The 26,195-nt window shown below is 40.7% G+C and overlaps 1 protein-coding gene across 2 annotated transcripts in view; it reads right to left on the bottom strand.

Annotated features, from left to right (window-relative positions):
• The window catches only part of DZANK1 (double zinc ribbon and ankyrin repeat domains 1), a 66,858-nt gene that overhangs the window by 20,450 nt on the left and 20,213 nt on the right, over window positions 1–26,195 (bottom strand). For both annotated transcript variants that reach the window (XM_060186364.1, XM_060186359.1), the window contains exons 4-10: window positions 20,403–20,517; window positions 18,709–18,805; window positions 17,146–17,270; window positions 15,041–15,126; window positions 10,561–10,678; window positions 6,830–6,943; window positions 4,341–4,433 (exon numbers count right to left, since the gene is read on the bottom strand). In XM_060186364.1, coding sequence (XP_060042347.1) covers window positions 4,341–4,433; window positions 6,830–6,943; window positions 10,561–10,678; window positions 15,041–15,126; window positions 17,146–17,270; window positions 18,709–18,805; window positions 20,403–20,517 — 748 coding nt within the window. The remainder of the gene's footprint in view (window positions 1–4,340; window positions 4,434–6,829; window positions 6,944–10,560; window positions 10,679–15,040; window positions 15,127–17,145; window positions 17,271–18,708; window positions 18,806–20,402; window positions 20,518–26,195) is intronic.

The raw sequence follows: 26,195 nt of genomic DNA, 5'->3' as shown, positions 1-26,195 counted from the left end.
AGAACCAGCTCAGACAGCTAAGCTACAGAAGATGTCGTTACTTTTCTCTTCTGTCCTAAGGTTCTGCTTATCATTTGGGATATTTAAACTTATTTTCCGTTCCTAACACACTAAAAGAATTGCTTTTAATTTGAGGAGAGAGATAAAATTATTTTGTGAGAATTTCTGCAACTATCAAGCAGACTTGAATTAGAAGTTTTGCTCCTTTTTGTGGTCTATATACACAATGGAATAGTACTCAGCCGTAAAAAATGGTGACTTCACCGTCTTCAGCTGATCTTGGATGGACCTTGAAAAATTCATGTTAAGTGAAATAAGTCAGAAACAGAAGGATGAATATGGGATGATCTCACTCTCAGGCAGAAGTTGAAAAACAAGATCAGAAAAGAAAACACAAGTAGAACCTGAACTGGAATTGGCATATTGCACCCAAGTAAAAGACTCTGGGGTGGGTGGGTGGGGAGAATACAGATCCTTCAGAGGACCCAGTGAGGGTTGTATTGTTATATGGAAAACTGAGAAATGTTATGTATCTACAAACTACTGTATTTACTGTTGAATGTAAAACATTAATTCTCCTATAAAGAAATTTAAAAAAAAGTTTTTGCTCCTTGTATATTGCACCAAAGTAAAATACTCTGGGGTGATGGTGGGGAGGAGAGGGTTCAGGTTCTGGAACATAATAATGATAGAGGAGGACCTAGTGGGGGTTGAATTGTTATGTGGAAAACTGGGAAATGTTACAAACTACTGTATTTTATTGTTGAGTGTAAAACATTAACCCCCCCCCATAAAGAAAAAAAAAAAAAACTTTGCTCCTGTTACTCACTGTTGCCTGGTAAGAGTTGTTTTTGTTTATTTGTTACCAAAGCACTGCTCAGCTCTTGCAGCTCTATGGTGGTGCAGGGGATTGAACCTGGGACTTTGGAAACTCAGGCATGACAATCTCTTTGTTGGTGGTTTTTGGTTTTTGCCTCCAGGGTTATCACTGGGGCTCAGTGCCTGCACTACGAATCCACTATTCCTGGAGGCCATTTTTTCCATTTTTATTGGATAGGACAAAGAAAAATTGAGAGAGGAGGGGAAGATAGAGAAGGAGAGAAAAAGATAGACACCTGCAGACCTGCTGAAGTGACCCAATTGCATGTGGGGAGCTGGTGGCTTGAACTGGGATCTTTGAATAGGTCCTTGCTCTTTGTGCTATGTGAGCTTTAACCCAGTGCACTGCCACCCAGCCTCCATGACAATCTCTTTGCATAATAATTATTCTTTTTTAAAAAATCTTTTATTATTTTTTTAATTTTTAAAAATATTTATTTATTTTCCCTTTTGTTGTCCTTGTTGTTTTTTACTGTTGTTGTAGCTATTGTTGTTGTTGTTATTGATGTCATCATTGTTAGGACAAAGAGAAATGGAGAGAGGAGGGGAAGACAGAGAGGGGGAGAGAAAGATGGACACCTGCAGACCTGCTTCACCGCTTGTGAATCGACTCCCCTACAGGTGGGAAGTCGGGGGCTCGAACCGGGATCCTTATGCCGGTTCTCGAGCTTTGCGCCATGTGTGCTTAACCCACTGCACAACCGTCTGACTCCTGCATAATAATTATTCTATCTACCCTCACCCATAAAAGGTTATTTTATCTCCCGAATGGGTGTGCTACAAAATATTCCTATCTAATGTCCTACTAAGTGTAGGTACTATTCTGAGCACTACCTCTCTACCCTCACATCAATCCACACAAAACCTTCTGAGTCTATTTATATCTGTTTTACCGTGGTGGAAAACTGAGGCACAGAGGATAAAAACCAAAATTGAAGCCCAGCCCAACTGACTGAAGCCTGACTCTTATCCATGACTCTTCAATTCCAAAGCTTGCCTGGTATCCAGGGCCTAGGGGAAGATGGCTAGGTGCTTAATTAAACTTATGTAGGACACTTAATTATACAAACAAGTTCTGCATACCAGTTTAATTCCTTTTCATTTTGTTTTCTACTGGGCTTTTGTTTCTTTAAGGGAAAGGATTATCATTACACATTATTACCCTCTTGGCATAGTGCTTGGTGTCTTGGTATTTGGGAGTCATTCAAGTAGTGAATGAAAGACTCAACTGATAATTATATGGTACTGCCATATAGTTTCTATATAAAAGTGCACACATTAGGGAAAATGTTTTCTAAAGACAAATTTTCCATAAAGATAAATACTGCAATTAACTGTACTTGTCCAGCTATATCACCTGTTTCACTTCAGAGACTGCTCTGTTATCATAAAACAAACATCTATTCAGAAAAAGGTCATGTCAGTTTTAAAAGAATTAAAGAGACAGAGAAAGAAAACTTTCATTGGGTATACTTAACCTCATTCAATTTTTGTGCAATTAGTGGGAGAATCCTTGAGATGAACTAAAAAAAACCCTTCACCAACTTTTGCTTTAGATTTAATTAACTTACCTTACTATAAAAATAGAGCATTGGTATAAAACTTGCCAACTTGGGCTTCTAAATATAAATCCTTCAGACCTTTCATTTAAATGTATCTACTGTTCAAGTGAACTTTCTAATTTAATACTGCACTAAAGAAAGAAAAGTTGGTGTATTGTACCAAAGTAAAAGTCTCTGGGGTAGGTGGAGGGGGGTGGGTTCAGATCCTGGAACATGATGGCAGAGGACCTAGTGGGGGTTGTATTGTTATGTGGAAAATTGAGAAATGCTGTGCATGTAATAGCTATTGTCTTTACTCTTGACTGTAAAACATCAATCCCCCAATAAAGAAATAAAAAGAAAGTTACCTTACCCCAATTCATATTAATGCTGCTATACAAAGAAAAGATATAAAACTATCAGACTGAACATTCATTGTTATTTCAATGGAACTTTATGATAAATGCTCCTATTGCAACATCTAGATTCCAATATGCCATTCAGAAGGAAATTAAATTTTGAAAACAAATTTAATTTTGAAATTGCTCCTGAAACAATGTTTATTGTTGGTAAGACCCAGAAGTTACTATGTTACTGACAGTTAATAAAATCAACTTAAATTACTTTGTTATTTATATAAGAAGTCCAGAATGTCAGAAGATAAAGTTTTTGCCTGATAATTTTAATCTGTTAGTAAGATCAGTCCAAGAATTGTAAAGTGCCACTGTTATCTTTTATATGCTGCTGTCTGTTTCTGCCCCACCTCCCCCTCATTACTAGAAAGCTAATTTGGGATCTTTTGCAGGTATAATACTGATGAATTGCTTCCCCAGTAAAATTCTCATCTTATATTTTTAAGAAAGAAGGAATGAGAGATAGACACCAAAGTTCTACTCCACAAGCCAGGAACCCTACCATTTTCATCCTTGGTGCTATCTATGAGTTTCCAGAAACAGACACCAGAGCTTCACATAAGGATGGCATGTGTTCTATAACTGAGTCATTATTTTTGTCTTGGGTACCTGGGAACATTTTTTAAATATTTACTTATTTATTTATTCCCTTTTTGTTACCCTTGTTTTATTGTTGTAGTTATTATTGTTGTCTGTCTTCGTTGTTGGATAGAATAGAGAGAAATGGAGAGAAGAGGGGTAGACAGAGAGGGGGAGAGAAAGATGGACAGACACCTGCAGACCTGCTTCATTGCTTGTGAAGTGACACCCCTGGAGGTGGGAGCCGAGGGCTCGAACCGGGATCCTTACATCGGTCCTAGGACTTGGCGCCATGTGCACTTAACCTGCTGTGCTACTGCCCGCCTCCCCCTGGGAACATTTCAAAATGTAATTTACTGATGATAGAATGACAAGGAATCTGCAACTATCCTAAGTCAGAGAAGTAACAATCAACAAAGGCTACCTTAAAGCTGTATCAGATCTAATTTGGGAATATATTGTTTTTTATATTAAATCTGTCAGATTATTAGCATAGTTTGGTCTCAGTTTTGAAAAAGAAACAAGAACTTTTGTTAATATAACATAACAAACAGGACTTTTGTTAAGTAGTTTAAAATTTTATAATTAAAAAAACTACTATACAGATTTTCCTTCTAGTAATGATAGTACAAGATCACACCAAATGAATCCCACACAACAAGCAGCTAAGATCCACTCATTATGTACAGAGGTACTGGAATCATAATAAGCAGAAGCTGGCTGATTCTTGAAGCAAGTACACACAGGAGAACACTTACACAAAGTTAGTTCCTATCTCCATGCCTGTAATTGTTTTCAAAGAGAAGCTATGGTCTCTTTTCACCCTTCTACGAACTCCTTCCCCTCCAGCGATTATACTTCTTTGTTATCGTTAACGCTGAATATTTAGCAGCCAATAAATATGAGCTGGCACATGCAGTTCGCCTACCTGTCGTGATGAAGGCAGGGCCCTCTCACAGGTGACACAGTGTCTCAGGTAAGCAGGATTCCCTGTACCACAGGCATGGCAGATTACTTTCTCCTTGAAAACAGAGAGTAAGAAAAATGTGTTCCTCTGATTAAGAAAAAAGCATTCATAGAAGCCATCAGTCAGGAGTCGGGCAGTAGAGCAGTGGGTAAAGCACAAGGACCAGATTACGGATCCTGGTTCAAGCCCTCGGCTCCCCACCTGCAGGGGAGTCTCTTCACAGGCACTGAAGCGAGTCTGCAGGTGTCTTTCTCTCCCCCTCCTCTCTCCATTTCTCTATGTCCTATCTAACAACAACATTAATAAAAACAATAACTACAACAATAAAAAAACAAGGACAACAAAATAAATAAATATTTTTTAAAAAAAGAAAGCACCAGTCTTTTCTTGTTTTCTTTCTTTTTATTTGATAGGACAGAGAGAAATTGAGGGGGATAGAGAAGGACATTTGCAGTACTGCTTCCCTGCTCAGGGAACATCCCCTCTGCAGGCAGGGACCAGGAACTGGAACTGGACCTTGCACATGGTAGCATAAGTGTTTAGCCCAGTGAGTCACTGCCCAGCCCCTCAAACAATCTTTTCAATCAGTCAGTTATAGCTCTATTTTAATGTCCAAGCCTTGAATTAGGCTTATAACAATATAAATAGCGTCAGACAAGTAAACTTAGTTCTAAAAATTAAAAACAAACAAAAAAGAAAATGGAAAAAAAAAAAGAGTATTTATTTGACTGTGAGAAGGTAACCTGAAAAATTGCATTTATTATCTGACAATTATTTTCTTTTCAGTGTGGAGATTGTGATATTATGTTCTCTCTCTCTCTTTCTATATATATATTTATTTTCCCTTTTGCTGCCCTTGTTTTTTTATCATTGTTGTAGTTATTATTGTTGTTGTTATTGATGTTGTCATTGTTGGATAGGACAGAGAGAAATGGAGAGAGGAGGGGAAGACAGAGGTGGGAGAGAAAGATAGACACCTGCAGCCCTGCTTCACTGGTATGTTCTCTATCTTATGGCTTGAACAAGACCTCAGACCACCACAATCTTGTCTATGTGTTTACAAGTAATCTAATTCTTCAACTATGCCTTCCCCTATGGGAATTTCTGACAAATATTAATTTAATTATACTCTGTAGTTTCTCACTTAGAAATGGGATAGTAGAAAGACTGCCCGAGAAAACAAGTGATTCCTGCAATCTTCTGAGTCAAGAATCTGAAGATACATTGTAATACAGAAAATAATAACAGTAAGAAGAGGGACAGCAAAATAGCTCACTTGGGTAGTGAACTTTGCCACAGGCGTAAGCCAGGTTTGAGCCCACTCCCCACTGCCTAGGAGAAGCCTTGGAGGCTGGGTGGTGGCACACCTGGTTGAACACACATGTTACAATGTACAATGACCTGAGTTTGAACCCCAGGTCCCCACATGTAAGGGGAAAGCTTTGTGAGTGGTGAAGCAGTGTCACAGGTCATCTTAATCCACCAGAGGACACTGGGTCCCCACCCTCTTCTCAGGCCCCTCTCCAATGTGCCCATTAGAGTCATTGCACCTGCTGCAATAGACCATATCTAATTGAAAGTTCTGTATTCCCTTCCTTTTTAAAATAATTTTTATTTGATTAAACAGAGAGAAATTGAGAGGGGAAGGGGAAGTAGAGAAGGAGAAAGAAAGAGACACACCTGCAGCACTGCTTCACCACTCATGAAGCTTTCCCCCTGCAGGTAGAGACAAGGGTTTGAACCTGGGTCCTTGCTCATGGTGGTCTGTGCACCACTGCCTGCCACCCCCCGCCTTGTTTTTTGTTTTTGTTTTTGCTTTTGTTTTTTTTACTGATTTAATATTGATTTACAAAATTATAAGAGTTCTACCACCAGAGTTCTGTGTTCCCATTCCCTCCACTGGAAACTGCATTAGTTTCTCCCTAGATCACAGCTATGGGGAGATTATGGATATACTTACATATATCCCTCATAGCATTATACATTCTCTTGTCAAGTTATGTATGGTAAGCAACATACCTTCCTCAAAATTGGCACAGATTTTGTTCACAGATAATAGCTTAGTGATTATTAGCCAATTCCACTATGTGAAGAAAGACATTTTATTTATTTATTCATTCCCTTTTGTTGCCCTTGTTTTTTGTTATTATTGTTGTTATTAATGTCGTTGTTGGATAGGACAGAGAGAAATGGAGACAGGAGGGGAAGACAGAGAGGGGGAGAGAAAGATAGACACCTGCAGACCTGCTTCGGCGCCTTTTAAGTGACTCCCCTGCAAGTGGGGAGCTGGGGGCTCGAACCGGGATCCTTAGGCTGGTCCTTGCGCTTTGCGCCACATGTGCTTAACCCGCTGTGCTACCGCCCGACTCCCATGAAGAAAGACATTTAACTGTTCAAATATTACTTTCTATTTATTTTGTTCCTGATTTTCCAGAATCACATTTCATTACCTTCAAGTAGAGGCTGGCCTGTGGCCGCAGTTGTAGCGCTAGAGGGGCTTCACACACCACACAGATGGAAGTGTTCATGGGCACCAGGCTTCCACACTCTGCACATATGCCCATCTGCACAAAGTTTGTTTGGGGAGGAAAAACAGAAATATAAAGCATGTCTTAGAACATACGTTTAATTTTCTTTTGTAATTTTTTAAAAAATTGCTAATAGAGTTAGAGCTAGGGCTCAGTGACTGCACAAAATTCCTCCACATTTGGCAGCCATCTTTTCCTGTTTCTTTTATTTGATAGGGCAGAGAAAATCTGAGAAAGGAGGAAGAGACAGAGAAGAAGAGAAAAAGAAAGACAACTACAGACCTGCTTCATAGTTCATGAAACTTTTCCCCTGCTGAGGGGGTCTGGGGATTTGAACCCAGGTCCTTGCACATGGAAACATGTACTCTAAATGGGTACATCACCACTTGGCCCCTGTAATTTTTTTTTTTTGCCTCCAGAGTTATTGCTGGGGCTCGGTACCTGCACCATGAATCCACTACTCCTGGAGGCTATTTTTCCTTTTTTGTTGCCCTTGTTTTTTTTTGTTTTTTTTAATCGTTGTTGTCATTTTTGTTTTTGTTATTGATGTCACTGTTGTTGGATAGGACAGAGAGAAATGGAGAAAGGAGGGGAGACAGAGAGGGGGTGAGAAAGACAGACACCTGCAGACCTTCTGTGAAGCAGACCTGTTTCACACTGCCTGTGAAGTGACCCCCTGCAGGTGGGGACCCACAGGCTCGAGCCAGGATCCTTGCACCAGTCCTTGCATTTTGCACCATGTGCGCTTAACCTGCTGCACTACTGCCCAACCTCCCCCCCTCCACCCCGTATTTTTTTCTTTAAATCACATTTAGTCTTATTGTTCCTATTAAGTGGGGGAAAAGGTCTAGAAGATAACTCACTCAGCAAAGTACCTGCTTTCTTGTACTTGAGGTCTTGGGTTCAAACCCTGGCACCCCACACAAACACAATGGATGACATCAAAGGAGCTTCATGAATACTGGACCAGTGCTGTGGTATCTGTCCACCTGTCCTCTCTAATTCTTTCTTTCTTCCTTCCTCTTTCTTTCTTCTTTTCTTTTCTTTTTCTTTTTTTTTCACACACCAGAGCACTGTTCAACTCTGGAGGTGTGGAGCATTGAACCTGGGACTCTGGAGCCTCAGGCATGAGTCTCTTTGCATAACTATGATGCTATCTACCCCCACCCTCTCTAACTCTTTCCTCTCTGTCTCTCTCTCCCTGCTTCTATCTCAAAAAATAAAGAATGGAAAATTGCTCAGAGGTATTATGCAGGCACAAGGCCCTGGCTTCACTTCCTTGAGCTGCACAGAAAATAGAAAAATAAAAATAAATAAAAGTTCAATAGATGTTTATTTTATTTTATTTTTAATAGTTGTTTAATGTAGAAAACAGTGTAACCAAAAACATGAGGGGGCCAGGTAGTGGCACACCTGGTAGAGTGCATGCATTACAGAGCATAAGGACCTGAGTTCTCTTGTGCTTGATTGGCAGCACATATACTCAAATAGGACCTGACTTCTCAAACCCTCAGTCACCAACTGCAGGGAGGAAGCTTCATGATCAGTGAAATAGTGCTGCAGGTATCTCAGTTTCTCTCCTTCTCTCTGCTCTCTCTCTCTCTCTCTTTTAGTAGATTTTCTTTCTTAAGTATCTTTATTGGATTGAGACAGCCAGAAACAGAGAGGGTAGGGGGAAATAGAGAGGGAGGGAGAGAGAGAAGGAGAGCGCGAGAGAGCTGCAGGCCTGCTCCTCCACTCATGAAGCTTCCCCCCTGCAGGTGGGGACCAGGGGTTCAAACCTGGTCCTTGTGCACTGTACAATGTGCACTCAACCAGATGCATCATACCTGGCCCCTCTCTCTCCTCTCTCCTCCTCCTTCCCTCTCTGTCTGTGTCTACAAGTAATTAATTAAAGAAACTCTGAGGTCCCAAATAAAATCCCTAGCATCGCATATGGCAGAGTGAAGTTCTGATTCTCTCTCTCTTGTTAATAAATGAAACAATCTTGAAAACTACATACAGGGGACAAGTGGTGGAGCACCCAGTTGAGTACACACTTTATCATGCATAGGTACCCGCGTTCAAGCCCTCTCCCCTGCAGGAAGGAAAATTCAAAAGCAGTGAATCAGGTCTGTGGTTCTCTCTCTATTTTTCTTCCTATCTCCCCAGCCCCTCTCAAATTCTCTTTGTCCTATCAAATAAGAGAAAGAAAGAAAGAAAGAAAGAAAGAAAGAGAGAGAGAGAGAGAGAGAGAGAGAGAGAGAGAGAGAGGAAGGAAGGAAGGAAGGAAGGAAGGAAGGAAGGAAGGAAGGGAAAGGAAAGGAAAGGAAAGGAAAGGAAAGGGGAGGAGAATGGGTACCAGCAGCAACAGATTTGTCACATAGGCACTGAGCCTCAGTGATAATCTTGGTGGCAATAACACAATAGTTAATAAATAAAGTAAACACTATATATAGTAAAAATAGTCATCAAAAGTGAAGGCTACAATATGTATTTTTAAATAAACTTTTTTTTTTCATTAACATCACAGGTCCTTTTATTTCATTTTGTAGACCTCCCCCAAATAAAAATACCACCAATGTCTCAAGTCCAGAAAAGATTAACACAGGGGGCCAGGAGGTGACGCACCTGGTTGAGTGTGCAAGGACATGGAGTCAAGCCCCTAGTCCTCATCTAAATGCTTCGCCAGTGGTGAAAAAGTGCTACATGTGTGATGTGTGTATCTCCCTCTCTGTCTCCCTCTCCCCCTCTCAATTTCTCTCTGTCTCTATCCAAAATAAATAAGTAAAACAACATATAAACTCCCTTCAGAAAAGACTAACACATTTTGGTGACAGTTTTGATTTCTTCTAAATATGACTATGCTTTCTCACTACAAAACTAGTGGTAGGATAAGATCAATTATTATCTACACTTGAGCAGTCAAAGCTTTTAAATTTATACAAACTATTCCTTTAACAGAGTGATGTATCTTTAGAAAACAAATTTTTTACAAATTTCTTTATTGGGGGATTAATGTTTTACAGTTGACAGTAAATACAATAGTTTGTACATGTAAAACATTTCCCAGTTTTCCACATAACAATACAACCCCCAGTAGGTCCTCTGTCATCCTTTTCCAGGACCTGTACTCTCCCCCTCCAACCACCCCAGAGTCTTTTACTTTGGTGCAATACACCAAGGAAAGCAGATGTGTAATTAGCACATCCCTCCATTTATTTCTAGATTTTTTTTTTTCACCAAGGCACTGCTTGATTCTGGCTTATGGTGGTGTAGAGATTGAACCTGGGACCCAAGAGCCTTAGGTATGAGAGTCTGTCTGCATAACCATTATCCTATCTTCCCCACCATAGAATATGTTTCTCTGTTATGCCTATGTTGCAGAGAGAAATATGAGTAAGAAATAATGTATTTATTTATTTTTACGATATTAAACCAGTATGGTTTTAATCACTTTCTCAGCCTATGCTTCTTCAAAGCACACAACAAAGAAAGGATACTGAAAATAAGTTTTTTCATTCTTAAGTAGTCTAAACACTAAAAGATTAATTTACAAGTAGTTCTTTCAACAAATGTCCATGTTTATGGCTTCTGTGTGCCAGGTACTGTGCTACTGTAGCAAATGGAGGTCAAATAAACCAGTGAGAGTATTTAAGTATTCCCCTGCTCACCTGAGCTCCTTCTGGGGGTGGGAGACGACAGCCAAATATGGGCGGAACGGGAGAGCCACATTCTTGACAGAATCGAGCAAAAGGATCCGATGGACGTGGAGCAAGGCAGTGGGCACACCTACAACAAAAAGAGTTCTGGTTGGCCATATTCTGAAGGGTTCATATTAAGAAGTCAAGTAGAAATCTAAAACTGATTAAAACTTTTTATTTTATTTTATTTATAAAAAGGGAACACTGACAAAACCATAGGATAAGAGGGGTGTAGCTCCACACAATTGCCACCACCGTAACTCCGTATCCCATCTTCTCCCTTGATAGCTTTCCTATTCTTTAACCCTCTGGGAGTATGGACCCAAGGTCATTGTGGGATGCAGAAGGTGGAAGGTCTGGCTTCTGTAATTGCTTCCCCGCTGAACCCGGGAGTTGACAGGTGGATCCATACTCCCAGCCTGCCTCTCTCTTTCCCTAGTGGGGCGGGGGTCTAGGGAATCAGAGCTCCAGGACACATTGGTGGGGTTTTCTGTCCAGGGAAGTCTGGTTGGCATCATGCTAGCATCTGAAACCTAGTGGCTGAAAAGAGAGTTAACATATAAAGCCAATCAAATTGTTGACGACTCATGAACCTAAAGGCCGGAACAGTGCAGAATAAGAGTTGTGGGGGGTCTCCGTTTTGTATAGCTAGTAGGCATATTTTAGTTATATCCCAAAGGGCCTGTGGCTATACTAATTGTTTTTTTTTTTCTCACTGCTTTACATTGTCTGCTATTCAGTGTCTGAAAGCTATTATTTTGTATATATTTTCTCTGTGTTTGTTGTTATTGGGAAGAAATGCTGGAAGATTCTGGCTCCTTTTCTTTATTTTACCAATGAGCAAAAGTCATTCAAGCATCTTAGAATTTCCTCAGAAACTCACCTATTGTTTTCTATGAATTAAACATCTTTTTTCTCCAACAAACTCTTACTAATTCATTAATATTCAAATTAAATGTTCTGTGCTTCTTGGGGATTCACAAACTTTGGTAGAAGGTGCAGTGTGGAACTATAATCTTTTTTTTTTTTTTGCCTTTAGGGTTATCTCTGGGGTTTGATGCCTGCACTATGAATCCACTGTTCCTGGAGGCCATTTTTTTCCCACTTTGTTGCCCCTGTCATTGCCCTTGTTGTTATTGTTATTGTTGTTATTGCTGTCTGTTGTTGCTGGACAGAGAGAAATCGAGAGAGGAGGGGAAGACAGAGAGGGGGAGAGAAAGATAGACACCTGCAGACCTGCTTCACTGCCTATGAAGCAAGCCCCCTGCAGGTGGGGAGCCTTGGGCTGGAATGGGGATCCTTACTCTCCAGTCCTTGCGCTTTGTGCCATGTGTGCTTAATCCACTGCTCTACCACCTGGCCCCCCAGCCCTGTAATCTTATAATCTTGAAAAACCATTATTAAGTCACTGACTAAAAAGGAAAAAATAGGGCTAAGCGCACGTGGCACGAAGCGCAAGGACCAGTGTAAGAATCCCAGTTCAAGCCCCCGGCTCCCCCCCCTGCAGGGGAGTCGCTTCACAGGCAGTGAAGCAGGTCTACAGGTGTCTATCTTTCTCTCCCCCTCTCTGTCTTCCCCTCCTCTCTCCATTTCTCTCTGTCCTATCCAACAATGACAACATCAATATCTACAACAACAATAAAAAGGACAACAAAAGGGAAAATAAATATAAAAAATCTACAAAAAATAATTAAAAAGGAAAAAATAAAACTAAGAACTAAAAATAAATAAATGTTCTGGTTTTTCTGAAGTTTTTCTATCTTCGTTTGTCTTTGAATTTTTTCTTTTTATACTAGAGCACTGCTCATCTCTGGCTTATGGTGGTGTGGGGGATTGAACCTGGGACATCAAAGCCTCAGGCACAAAATGTTAATATTGTATTTATATTTATGTATTTACTTATTTAGTTATTACCAAGCACTGTTCATCTCTGACTTATGGTTGTGCTGTGATGGGAATTGAACCTGGGAACTTTGGTGCCTCAGGTGTGGATGACTTTTTGCGTAACCACTGTGCTATCTCCCCTGCCCTGTCTTTGGTTTTTGGAACACATTTTGAAAAACTTTCCTTAATATTTGTCATTGTTTAGTGCAGTATTTCCCTCCCATAGATCTGAGTTCTCCCAGGATAGGTACCAAGATTCTTTCATCCTCTAATGTCCTCAGAGCTGGCCCTTGGTAGAGTCTCAGGATTGTGTTGCATGATAAGAACGATAAGTGCATTGAGATATTAAACTTGCTCCCTGGACTATTGAGCAACACTTCATAAGCTTTGGGCTAAAAACAAAACAAACAAAAAAAAAAAAGAAAGAAAAAGGAAAATCGTTATTGCCCTTGTGGGCTAAGGCAGAAGACACATTGTGACTTTGATATCATTATCTGATGAAGAAGGACTGAATGGGATAATGACAGGTGATATGATGGGAAGCTGTTATTGAGAGACGTTGGTAGAGAAGGGTGTAGGAAAGAGGTCAATCCAGTGTGCCATGCCTGGACAGTACAGATGCTGAAGAACAGTTCAGATAGGCAGGTCATAGGATCAAGGATTCAGTCTTTCTGGGTAGCTATAGCAGTGGTGAGGTTATTCATAGGCAAGTCAAATTCTAGGAATCCTTTTACCTTGGCTAATATTCCGAATCAGGTGAAAGAGGGCTATATTATGGCATCCAGTTGCTCAAGAAATGTGACCCAGGTGATGCTGGAGTAATCAAGTGGGTGAAGATGAAATTAGGACCTGGTTCACAATGACACTCTAACGGGTGAGAAAGAAGATAATGGTACACAGATTGGAGGGCAGTGGTGAAGTAGAAAGCCAGAAAAGTGCAATGTAGACTTTGCTGGGTTTCTTTGGCCTCACTGTCAGACAAACCAAATCCAATAGAATAAACTAGAACCCCACTCAGAATTGGGCTCAAGGATGCTGATAAACATTCTGTGTCAGAAAAGTAAAGCAGATAATAGGTGAAAGTACCAGCAGTTCCAGGTGTGAGACCAATTTGTAAAAAATAACTAGAGAAACCTCTCTCATCTTTAGCTTGTTCCATGACACTGAAAATGATCTGCCTTTTTCTTTTATTACATTTTTAAAAATATTTATTTATTCCCTTTTGTTACCCTTGTTGTTTTTATTGTTGTAGTTATTGATGTCATCCTTGTTGGATAGGACAAAGAGAAATGAAGAGAGGAGGGGGAGACAGAGAGGGGGAGTGAAAGACAGACACCTGAAGACCTGCTTCACTACTTGTGAAGTGACTCCTCTGCATATGGGGAGCCGGGGGCTTGAACCACACTGGTCCTTGCACTTTGCGCCACTGGTGCTTAACCTGCTGCACTACTGCCTGAATTCCTATTTATTACTTTTTAAAAACGTTTCCTCATTTTTTTTCTCCCTGAGCCTGAAATCTGATATGCAGGTGGATCCAAGTTATTGTCTGGGAAGATGATGTCATGGCTGGCAGAAGGACCAGAAAGCTGGATCAGGGAAAAGAGTAGTTCCCTATTATGGGAAAAGTGTATAAATATTGTTGACTGTAAACCCCATCAATTTGATCTAATCTGGGGCCCATATTCAGCTTAGGAGCCTATGTGACCTCTGCATCCCTATAGATCTGAGCTCACATTCTGTGGTCATGAGTAGGAATGTTCCAAGCTGCCCCAATTTCAGGACCCATCTTCCTCAGGTATAGCATAGAGTATGTTGTCCAGCCTCCCTTCGGAGGATGGAACATTCTGTACCGTTGTTGATCCACGTTGAGGGAAAGGTCCTATGGGGGCTCACAAAGGGGTCTCTTTTGTTATTCCTGACAGAGATTACTGGTAACAGTGGAGAGAGGGATTTATTTGAGGTCTAGGCCCATCATATCTGTTTGGGAATCTCAGGACTCCCCAGTAGAGCCCCTGATGGGGTGGCCTGATAGTAACTAAAGAGTTATCATTAAAGTATGCCAGTCTCTTGCCCTTATTCAGCTTTTGCAGTCCTTGATTTGATAAGGTTAGCTTTGGAGTGAGTGAGGGAAGTATAAAAAGAGAGAGAGAGAAATAAATACCATGAGTCATATGATTGTCCCTCATTATTTCCAGGAGGGAGGTCTTAGTGTATAGAGAGGAGAAACCCAGTACTGAAGACAGAGCATAAAAAAAAAAAAAAACTTTGTATCTGTGTGTGTGTGTTTGTGTGTCTGTGTGTGTTGTGTGTGTGTGTGTGTGTCTGTGTGTGTGTCTGTGTCTGTGTGTGTATATGTGTGTGTGTGTGTGTGTGTATACAACTCACCACACCCATCACCAAACTTCCCCTGGCCCTCCACCTATCCTCCTTACTCATCCTGTTCCCTCTGATAACCAACAATGTTTTCCTAGACTCTAAGAAACAGTTTGGTTGCTGTGCTTCTTCTTATTGACTACCATGCATCTTTGCAGGATTTAAGAAAGAACAAAGAGAATATGATACTTACTTGAGAAAGTCTGTCTCCTTTTGTATTCTCATGATTTCCGTACTTGTCAAACTTTTCTGGCCAATTATATGTGCAAAGCTAGGGAACTGAAATTAAGAATATAGACAAATTATGGCAAAACCATTCATTATATTCAGATAAGGAGATAGCATATTGGTTATACAAAAGATTTTTCTTTTTCTTGCTCAGCTCTGGTTGATGTTTATGCAGGGGATTGAACATGGGACTTTGGAGCCTCAGACATGAGATTCTCTTCACATAATCATTATGCTATCTATCCTCCACCTGAAAAAAAGGCTTTCATGTCTGAGTCTCCAAAGTCCCAGGTTCAATCCCTGGAACCACCATAAGCCAGAGATGTGCAGTACTCTGGTAAAATAAATAAATAAATAAATAGAATCCCATTATATCTATTTCAATGTTTTGTCTTATATCTAGAATTTATCTTTTAAAAATCAAGATGATGGTGGGGAAGATACAAAGCGTGGCCATGCAAAAAGACTTTTATGATTGAGGTTCCAAAGTCCCAGATTAAGTTGCCCCACATCATCATAAACCATAACTAAGCAGTGTTCTGGTCTCTCTCTGTGTATCTGTCTCTCTGCATCTCTCTCTCTCTCTCATTAAAAATATAACTTTGAGGGGGCCAGGAGGTGGTGCACCTGGTTAAAGGCTCACATCACAGTGCACAAGGACCCGAGTTCGAGCCCCTGGTCCCCACCTGCAGGGGGAAAGCTTCACAAGTGGTGAAGTAGGGCTGCAGGTGTCTCTCTTGTCTCTCTCCCTCTCACCCCTCCCATCTCAATTTCTGTCTCTATCTAATAATAAATAAAAATATTAATATACATACATATATAACTTTGAGAACCACTGCTCTTTTCTGTCACCCAGCTTTCTTTTTAATATTTTATTTATTGGATAGAGACAAAAAGAAATTGATAGGGAGGGGGAAGATGGAGAGGCAGAAAGAGAAACAACTATAGCATGGTTTTGTCACTCATATAGTTTTCTCTTTGCAGGTGGGGACCAGGAGCTTGACCCAGGTCCTTGGATATTACATCATGCACACACTGCCAGGTGTGCCACTGCCTGCACCCCACTCCATCACCCAGTTTTATCTTTTTCATAATACTATTCACTATTTAAAATTGTTATGTGATTTTTGCCATCCATAGCCCCAGTAAACTATAAGCTCTATGAGTGCAGGAATTTTTCTTGTCCAACTCAATATTCCCATCCCTAGATGAGAGTAAAAAATCTGGGAGACACTGCTTTAAACTATTTCATGAGAAGATTTAAAAAATATATGGGAGATGGGAGTCAGGCAGTAATGCAGAGGGTTAAGCACACGTGGCGCAAAGCGCAAAGACCAGCATAAGGATCCCAGTTTGAGCCCTGGCTTCCCACCTGCAGGGAGTCACTTCATAAGCGGTGAAGCAGGTCTGCAGGTGTCTATCTTTTTAAAAAAATTTATTTATTTTCCCTATTGTTGCCCTTGTTTTATTGTTGTAGTTATTATTGTTGTTATTGATGTCCTTGTAGTTGGATAGGACAGAGAGAAATGGAGAGAGGAGGGGAAGACAGAGAGGGGGAGAGAAAGATAGACACCTGCAGACCTGCTTCACCGCCTGTGAAGCGACTCCCCTGCAGGTGGGGAGCCAGGGGCTCGAACCAGGATCCTTATGCAGGTCCTTGTGCTTTGCACCACATGTGCTTAACCCGCTGCGCTACCACCCAACTCCCTCCCCATCTCTGTCTTCCCCTCCTCTCTCCTTTTTTCTCTGTCCTATCCAACAGTGACGACATCAGTAACATCAACAATAATAACTACAATAATAAAACAAGGGCAACAAAATGAAATAAATAAATAAATAAATAAATATAGGAGATATTTTATACCCTGTAAATTTTCACAAAGTTAGCTAGGGTAGTCCACGAGGTGGTACAGTGGATAAGGCACTGGGCTCTCAAGCATGGCTCCTGAGCTGAATCCTTGGCATGGCATGTACCAGAGTAATGCTCTGCTTCTGTCTCTTATCTCCCCCTGCCCCATAAATATAAATAAGTAAATAAACAAACAAACAGCCTTTTAAAAAAGAAGTTACCTGGGACTGGTGGGTAGGTGGCCTGGAACTTGACTCTTCACGGTAAGTTGAGGTTTCCAGTGGACTCACTGAAAATCGAAGATCTTTCAAAGTTTTAGGGTCAGTTCTTTCACCTGTTTCAAGGTCTACAATTATATAAAAACAGCAGTGTGTGAACATCTGTAATTATATGTGTAATTATGCAAATAGGACCTTCTAGTTGGAAACTTTTTAACAAGGAACTACTATCATCATATGCTTTCACTAGAAGTAGCAATTATATAAAGAAGCCCCACTTAATTTGCTATCACTGAGAAAGGGAAAAAAAAAGTTGTGACTGAGAAAACTAAAATCTGCTACATTCCAAGCGATTCTACATTAGATTGGGAAAACAGATAAATCCAGCTGGAAAATTATCAGGAAAACAATGTTTCCATTAAGGACATAGCATAATTATCAAAAGTCATAAATTTCTCCAATCCCTCTTTGAGTGACTGTTATTTCTTGCTTGCTGAGAAAACTTGTTCTTTAAATTCCATCAGGACCTTGAGAGAGAAGAGGATAAAAGGAAGGACATTCAGAAGCAGCAATAGGTGTAGGTGTGACTTAGGACAAGAAGGCAGGACCATAGGGGAAAAAATGGCATATATATATATACAGATAGATACAGAAATAATAGTCAACCCATTATCTGTAGTCTTTTGAAAACTACTGTAGTTTCCAATGGAAGAAATGGGCACAAAGAACTTTGGTGGTGGGAGTGGTGTGGAATTATACCGCTGTTATCTTATTATTTTGTAAATCAATATTAAATCACTAATAAAAATATAAATTATAATATACTGTTCTCATGGGCTTTTTAATTCCAACATTTCTCCATACAAGAAAATAAGTAGTGGGGCCAGGTGTGATGCACCTAGTTAAGTAAAATATATTATCAGGTACAAAGACCTGGGTTCAGGTTCCTGTCCCCCACCTAGAGAAGGGAAGCTTCACCAGCAGTAAAGAAGTGTTTCAGGTGTCTCTATATCTCTCTCCCTCTCTATTCTCACTCCTTCTCAATTTCTCTTTGTTCTATCAAATTAGATAAAGTTAAAGATTTAAAGAAACCAATTGTGTGTGTGTGTGTGTGTATGTGTGTGTGTGTGTGTGTGTGTGTGTGTGTCTGTGTGTCTGTGTGGCTTAGAATTGGATGGGAGGTGGCATACTGTATAAGGTATTGGACTCTCAAGCATGAGATCTCAAGTTCATCATTAAGTGACAGAGAAGTACTCCGATTCTCTCTCCATCTCACTCTCATAAATAAAACAAGTAAATTTGGGGGGGCCAGGTGATGGTGTATCCAATAGAGTGTACACATTACCATGTTTAGGGACCAAGTTCAAGTCCCCACTTCCCCACCTGTAGGAAGAAAGCTTCATGAATGGTGAAGCAAGTACTGCAGGTGTCTCTCTTTCTCTTTCCCTCTCTGTCTCTCTCTTCTCTAAATTCCTTTTTGTCCTATCAGAGTAAAAAACTTAAATGAAACAAAAATTAAAAAATATATATAACATTAAAGCTTATTTTTGCCCCATCACATCATACCTGAAAAATTTCTAAGGTTAACTTTCCAACCCAGTTTATTTTCAGCATTTTTACATTTTTTTCTTAGTTTTGGCTCAACAAATCCATTTCTCAGTTCCTAGAAATAAAGATATTGCATGTCAAATACTTGGTTATGTTCATTTAGAATGCAAAAATTAAATGTTATGTGGTAGAGGCAGTGTCATAACATATACTGAGACTTCTTACTGAAAGGGATTAGTTTTTATAACATGACATCTGGAAACACACAGCTTTTATCTGGGCTGCTTGGCTAGCAGCATGTCTGGCTGGAAGGCCCCATGAGGTAAGCAGTCAAGACTGGAGGCAGGCAGCAGCCTAAACAGGCAGAATGTGGTGATCATGGGTAATAACAGAAGGACCTCCAGATCCAGGTCAAAGGCAGGGTGAAGTCAGACAGAGAAGGAAAGTATACTAACAGCACCTGCACGGTCTTTAAACAGTCTTCTCCTGGAGTCTCTTTCTCATGGGTTCAGTCACTTATGCTTAATTCAAGCCCAAGCACAAGTTGATGACAGTTCTGCTGATGGTTCTGTCCAGTTCATATATATATATATATATATATATATATATATATTTGGTTCTGTCCAGTTTAGATCCTTACCCTGGTCATACTTGAGTCCCAGGCTGTGCCTGCATCTATTGCTTTGGCCCCCCTCCCCAGTCTCTTCTCAGACCTTAGAACTATCTTTAAGCTGAAGGGACCCTCTCCCACAAAAAAAAAAAAGCAAGCAAGCAAGCAAACAAACAAACAAACCCACTTTCCTGTTATTTCCAACACCTCAATGAATGAGAGTTTGGGGTTGGATGTTTTACTATAGGCTGGCCTATCCTATAGGCCTCTGACTCATGCCCAAAACCAAGGGACTGAAGTTTCAAGTCCTTTTTATTAGACTTGATTCATACTCTAGAGGAGTTTTTTTTTTTTAGCTCTTTTTTTAAATTTTTATTTATTTATTTTTTCCTGCTTCACTGCCTGTGAAGCGACTCCCCTGCAGATGGTGAGCCGGGGGCTCGAACCAGGATCCTTATGCTGATCCTTGCACTTTGCGCCACATGCACTTAACCCACTGCGCTACCGCCCGACTCTTTTTTTTAGCTCTTTAGGGATAAATATTTCAATATAATAGCAGTCTGTGCCCAATGAGCGCTTCTGTTAGTCTGCTCGAGAGACTCGCTGTCCTCTTCTAGCTGGTCCTGTGCAAAGCACTGAGTATTGCACAATGCTGTCTGTCCCCTTACAGCTTAAAGCACATGGCATAGTCAGACAGAAACAAAATAACCACATATGAAAGCATTTCATAAAGGAAGGGCTGGGTGCTAGAGGAACAGTGATAAAATACAGAAAACACATTGATTTGGTTGGAACACACAAGGGAGTCACAAAAGAAGAGCTGACTGAAGATTGACGAGTTGGATTGACTGAAGATTGACTGAAGACTGATGAGTTGGATGCCAGCATAAAGGTTTTTATTTTCATTAACAGGTGAAGGGATATCATGGGGAAAACTGGCATGTGGGCAGTGAGGATGGGTAGGAACTTTCAACAGGTAAAGTGAAGGAGCGGATGAATAAAGGTATTTTGCAATAACTGAAATGATGAGGGGGGAAAAGAGATGTAAACACTGAGAAAGATGTAAACTGAGAAAGCAGAAACCAAGAAGGTGGTAACTTACCTGCTTTGAAGAATCTCTGAAAATATTTTCCCCTTTATCTTCCAAAGAGACTGTATTTGGTGCTTCATAGTCCACTTGAAACACCTTTGTTACAATACCACTCTTTCTGCAGTCTCTGAAAATTATTTGTGAAAGGGAACTTGTGTTATACAAAATTGAAAGAAAAGCCAGCAAAAAACTAAAATGACTACTAAAGTCCCTTAGTCTAGTTTACTAAATGTGGCATATGTTATATATGGGAGACGTCGAAATATTATGCCAAAAACCACTCCAAAATGTAGTTTTTTTAAAAGTGGAGTTATTTTTAAAGGCTTCATTTCTTTATTTATTGGCTAGAGACAGAGAAATTGAGAGGGAAGAGAGAGGGAGACACCTGTAGCCCTGCTTCACTGCTTGCAAAGCTTCTGCTCTGCAGGTGGGGGACTGGAGGCTTGAACCAGGGCCCTTAGACATTGTAACATGTCCACTCAACGAGGTACACCACCACTCAGCCCCCCTTTTCTTTCTTAAATTATTATAAAAACAGAGACAATCTGGGGGAATCGAGAGAGACCTACAGCCTGCTCAGCTGCTTGTGAAGTTTCCCCACCCCCATACTCTGCAGATGGAGATGATGGAGGACTTGAACCTGGATCCTGTGCACTTTACCCGTTGTGCCACCCAGCCCCCCCAAATGCAGTGTTTTAAAAACACTAATTTTTTTTTTAATTTTTTATTTAAGAAAGGATTAATGAACAAAAACATAAGGTAGGAGGGGTATAACTCCACACAATTCCCACCACCCAATCTCCATAACCCACCCCCTCCCCTGATAGCTTTCCCATTCTCTAGCCCTCTGGGAGCATGGACCCAGGGTCATTGAGGGTTGCAGAAGGTGGAAGGTCTGGCTTCTGTAATTGCTTCCCGGCTGAACATGGGCATTGACTGGTCAGTCCATACTCCCAGTCTGCCTCTCTCTTTCCCTCCCGGAAGCGGAGCTCCAGGACACATTGGTGGGGTCTTCAATCCAGGAAAGCCTGGCCAGCATCCTGGTGGCATTAAAAACACTAATTTAAAGGCTAACTATGGGGAGTCGGGCAGAGGCGCAGCGGGTTAAGCGCACTTGGCGCAAATCGCAAGGACCTGCGTAAGGATCCCAGTTCGAGCCCCCGGCTCCCCACCTGCAGGGGAATCGCTTCACAGGCCGTCAAGCAGGTCTGCAGGTGTCTGTCTTTCTCTCCCCCTCTCTGTCTTCCCCTCCTCTCTCCATTTCTCCCTGTCCTATCCAACAACAACGACATTAATAACCACAATGTTAAACAACAAGGGCAACAAAAGGGAAAATAAATATTTTTTTTAAAAAAAGGCGAACTATGATTAGCTGTGTATCTCTTATCGGTACTCTCCTCACATAGTTTCAGTCAGATATTTACTGGTGTTTGGAACAACTGAAGGCTCAACATGATGAGAAGTCCAAAAATGTTTGCTTCACTAGTATTCATAGCCTCGATTAGAATGACTGAATAGTAGGGGGTTCTGCAGTCTTTAAACTCAGCCTGAAAAAAAATTTTTTTTAATATTTATTTATTTATTCCCTTTGTGTTGCCCTTTTTTATTGTTGTAGTTATTACTGTATTATTGTTGTTACTGATGTCATTATTGTTGGATAGGACAGAGAGAAATGGAGAGAGGAGGGGAAGACAGAGAGGGGGAGAGAAAGACAGACACCTTCAGACCTGCTTCACCGCTTGTGAAGTGACTCCCCTGCAGGTGGGGAGCCGAAGGCTCAAACCGGGATTATTTTTATTTTATTTAATTTATTTATTCCCTTTTGTTGCCCTTGTTGTTTTATTGTTGTAGTTATTATTGTTGTCATTGTTGTTGGATAGGACAGAAAGTAATGGAGAGGAGGGGAAGACAGAGAGGGGGAGAGAAAGACAGACACCTGCAGACCTGCTTGACCGCCTGTGAAAGGACCCCCCTGCAGGTGGGGAGCCGGGGGCTTGAACAGGGATCCTGATGCCGGTCCTTAAGCCTAGCGCCACCTGCGCTTAACCCGCTGCACTACAGCCCGGCTCCCCAAACCGGGATTATTATGCAGGTCCTTGTGCTTTGCACTATGTGCACTTAACCCGCTGTGCTACTGCCCAACTCCCCCCACCTATATTCTTTACTGATCATTCTGATATGAAATCCTTGGACACTGGGCATATATATGGACACATGAAACACACATACAACAATGCTCAAGAAAACCAATGCTCTTATTGTTTCTATTTAATTCTAGAATCTCATACATTAATTAAAATGTTTTTAAACAGTCAAGTTGGCTAAATTTCTATAAATTGGAGGGGTTTTTTTTCTTTCATTTATGTCAGTTATCAGTCTTGACTGCATACTGAAAAAAATTTAAATTATTACTTTTTATTGGGGGATTAATGATTTAAGTAAACAGTAAATGTAGTTGTTGGTACATGTGTATTATTTCTCAGTTTTCACCTGAATATTTTTTTAAAAACATACTGATGCCAGGACTGGCAAAAGAGCTTACATGAACACTGTGTTGCTTTGGCACAGATGTGACCCAGGTTTGTACCCAGCACCCCCTGCATTGAAGGAAACATTGGTTCTGTAGTCTCTTTAGCCTCTCTCTCGCACTCTCTCTCTGTCTCTCCCTCCACTGTGCCTCTCCACTGTGCCACCTCCCCAGAACTCTCTCACACACACACACACTCTCTCTCTCTGTCTAATCAAGCAAACAAACAAAATATACTGATGCCATGACCCCACCACAAAAAATTGCTACTAAGCTGGTCTGTGGTATGACCTGGGCATGGAGAGTCTGAAAAGCTCACTGAGTGTTTGTAATATACACCTTCAGTAGACTGCTATAAATGCCAGCCTTGATGCATCCTGCTACTCAACATTTAAACTCTCATGTCCTTATGCCCAATGTTGACTTGGGTGTTGACACTGTGAGTAAAGTTCAGTATATTTTTAGTTATGTTTTCAAATGACTTAGATCTAGTCATCGGAGACAAACTAAACAAGTGTTTTTATTAGAACAGAATTACTCGTTAGCACCTTACGCAAACTGAAATGGAACAGAAAGGCACTGGGCCTGCCCTTCAACATGATCCCTCCCAAAGGTATCCACAGTGCTCTTAACAGGGTGGTTTGGGGAAGGGGAGACTGCTGACTGTTTATGCTTCCTTGCCACCACTCTTTCCCAGAAGTATCAAGAGTACTGTACTGTACTGCCAGCTCTGGTAACTACTCTATCCTAGTTTTGCCTTTTTTTTTTTCTTTTGTGTCTTGTTTGTTTCCGGTTTTATCTATCCATCCTTCCTTCCTTCCTTTCAAAAAAAGAGTGGCATTCTACAGCAGCAAAGCTTCCCCTGTGTCTCAGGGTCCAGAATCTTGGAGTTAAGTTAGGAGCACAGCAAACCAGAAACCCTTGCAGCCAAGCTACCTCACCAATCTTCTGTTATTTTATTTTTTAAGTATTTTATTTATTTTATTTTTGAGAGAGATTCAGAGAGAGAGAAAGATACAAAGAAACACCAGAGCACTGCTCAGCTCTGGCTTATAGTGGTGCAGGGGATTGAGCCTGGGACTTCGGAGCCTCAGGCATGACAATCTTTTTGCATAATCACTATGCTATCTACCCCCGCCCTCTTCTGTTATTTTTTTTAATTTTTATTTATTTGTTGGATAGAGACAGCCAGAAATCAAGAGGGTGACAGAGAAGGAGAGAGACAGAGAGACACCTGTAGCACTACTTTACCACTTGCAAAGTTTTCCCCCTGCAGGTGGGGACCGGGGGCTCAAAGCCAGGTCCTTGTGCACTGTAATACATGTGGTCAACCAGGTGTGCTGCCACCTGGCCCCACCAGTCTTCCATATGTTTTGGAATAAGATAGTGTAATTTTAGATTCTATTTTTGTCACCTTCCATAGTTATTTTCCTATATTACTCAAATCTTCATGACCATAATTTCCCCCTCTTGATATGTTCATAATCTTTGACTGTTAGCAGCCTCATTTAAAATCCTTCTGCTCCTTATTAAGAAACTGGTTTCCTTACTTTCTAGTATTAAATTCCCACAGAGAACTATTTTATCATAAAATACATGTGCCAAGTATAGTTCTATGTCTTGAAAACTCAAAAATAAAATTGTGCAAACATTCTCTCTAAGCTGAGCATATTCAAAACACTAAACGGCTTTTCAGAATATGTGTTTGATACTTAGCAGGTACAGAGGAAGGTGATACGACCTTATAAGTCAGACTCTTTTGGAGTCTTTATTAAATCATCTAAACTATACAGTTAGTCATTATTATGTGATTTTAGGTTGTGGGAAATAGCATAATGGTTATACAAAGAGACTCTAATCCTGAGGTTCCAAAGTCCCAGGTTCAATCCCCTACACTACTATAAGCCTGAACTGAGCAGTGCTTTGGTTAAAAAAAAAAATCTGATTTTATTACTACCTGCAGTTTATAAACAGGACTGCTTACAGCCCTAGGCACCAGCTTATTTAGCTTGTTCATTTTGAATCATAATTGAGATAACTTCTATTGACAGAAATAGTTGACACATGAGAAAAAAAAAACTTGAAAATTCCAATACTTAATCAGAATACTAATGTGTAGAGAGGTGGTATTTTATTTTCCTCTTATTATTTTTTAATGATTTTCAAATGTCAAAGCAATCATCTTTGGTTTTAAATTTTAACTCTCTTCAAAAAGTCATGCAGAGTGTACTGCACCAAAGCCAAGGACTCTGGGGAGAATGGATTAAGGGGCCTGAGGGGTAGAGGGTTTGGAGTCCTTAATTGGGGGGTAGGTAAGAGTATAAAGGAGGGAACCGGGTGGTAGCGCAGTGGATTAAATGTGCAAGGGCCAGATAAAGGATGCCAGTATGAGTCCCCTCCCACCTCTGCCTCCCCACCTGTAGGATCTGCATGTGTCTTTCTCCCCCTCTGCCTTCCCTGCCTCTCTCAATTTCTCTTTGTTCTGTCCAACAACAATAACAACAAGGGCAACAAAATGGGAAAAATGGCTTCTAGGAGCAGAGGATTCTTAGTGCATGCACTGAGCCCCAGCGGTAACCCTGGAGGCAAAAAAAAAAAAAAAAAGTATAAAGCGCACCTGCCACACAAAACTGAGAAACCATACACACGTATAAACAAATGTGCTGTAATACATCATCTGCCCCCAACCCTCAACAACAACAACAAAAAATATCATGCAGAAGTTCAGTCACCAGGGGGAGCCACAAAATATTTTTTAAAACATCTGATGATCTCACCAATGTGTCCTAAAACCTCACCTCTCCAGAGCCCTACCCCACTAGAGAAAGAGAAACAGGCTTGGGGTATGGATCCATTCATGCCCATTGAAGAAGCAATTACAGAAGTCAGAACTCCCACCTTTTACAACCCATAAAGAACTTTGGTCTATACTCCCAGTGAGGAAGAAATGATAGAGGAAGATGACCAGAGGGCTTTGAACTCCAAATCAAGATCCAGAGAGAGAAGAGGAAAAAAAGACATTTGGGAGTAATAATAGGTGTAGTTGTGACTTAGGAAGAGAAGCTGGAATCATGGGGAATAAAAAGACAAATGTATATAAATATCGACAGACAGTCATAGAAAGAATAGTCAACCCACATTTGTGACCTTGGAAGAACTACTGCAGTTTCCAATGGAGGGAATAGGGACACAGAATTCTTGGTGGTAGGAATGGTGTGGAATTACACCCCTGTTATCTTATAATTTTGTAAGTCAATATTAAGTCACTAATAAAAAAA

The sequence above is a fragment of the Erinaceus europaeus genome, chromosome 1 (assembly GCF_950295315.1).
Source record: "Erinaceus europaeus chromosome 1, mEriEur2.1, whole genome shotgun sequence".
Lineage (NCBI taxonomy): Eukaryota > Metazoa > Chordata > Mammalia > Eulipotyphla > Erinaceidae > Erinaceus > Erinaceus europaeus.
Note: the sequence above shows the minus strand (reverse complement) of the source record. Positions and strands in the feature narration are given on the sequence as shown.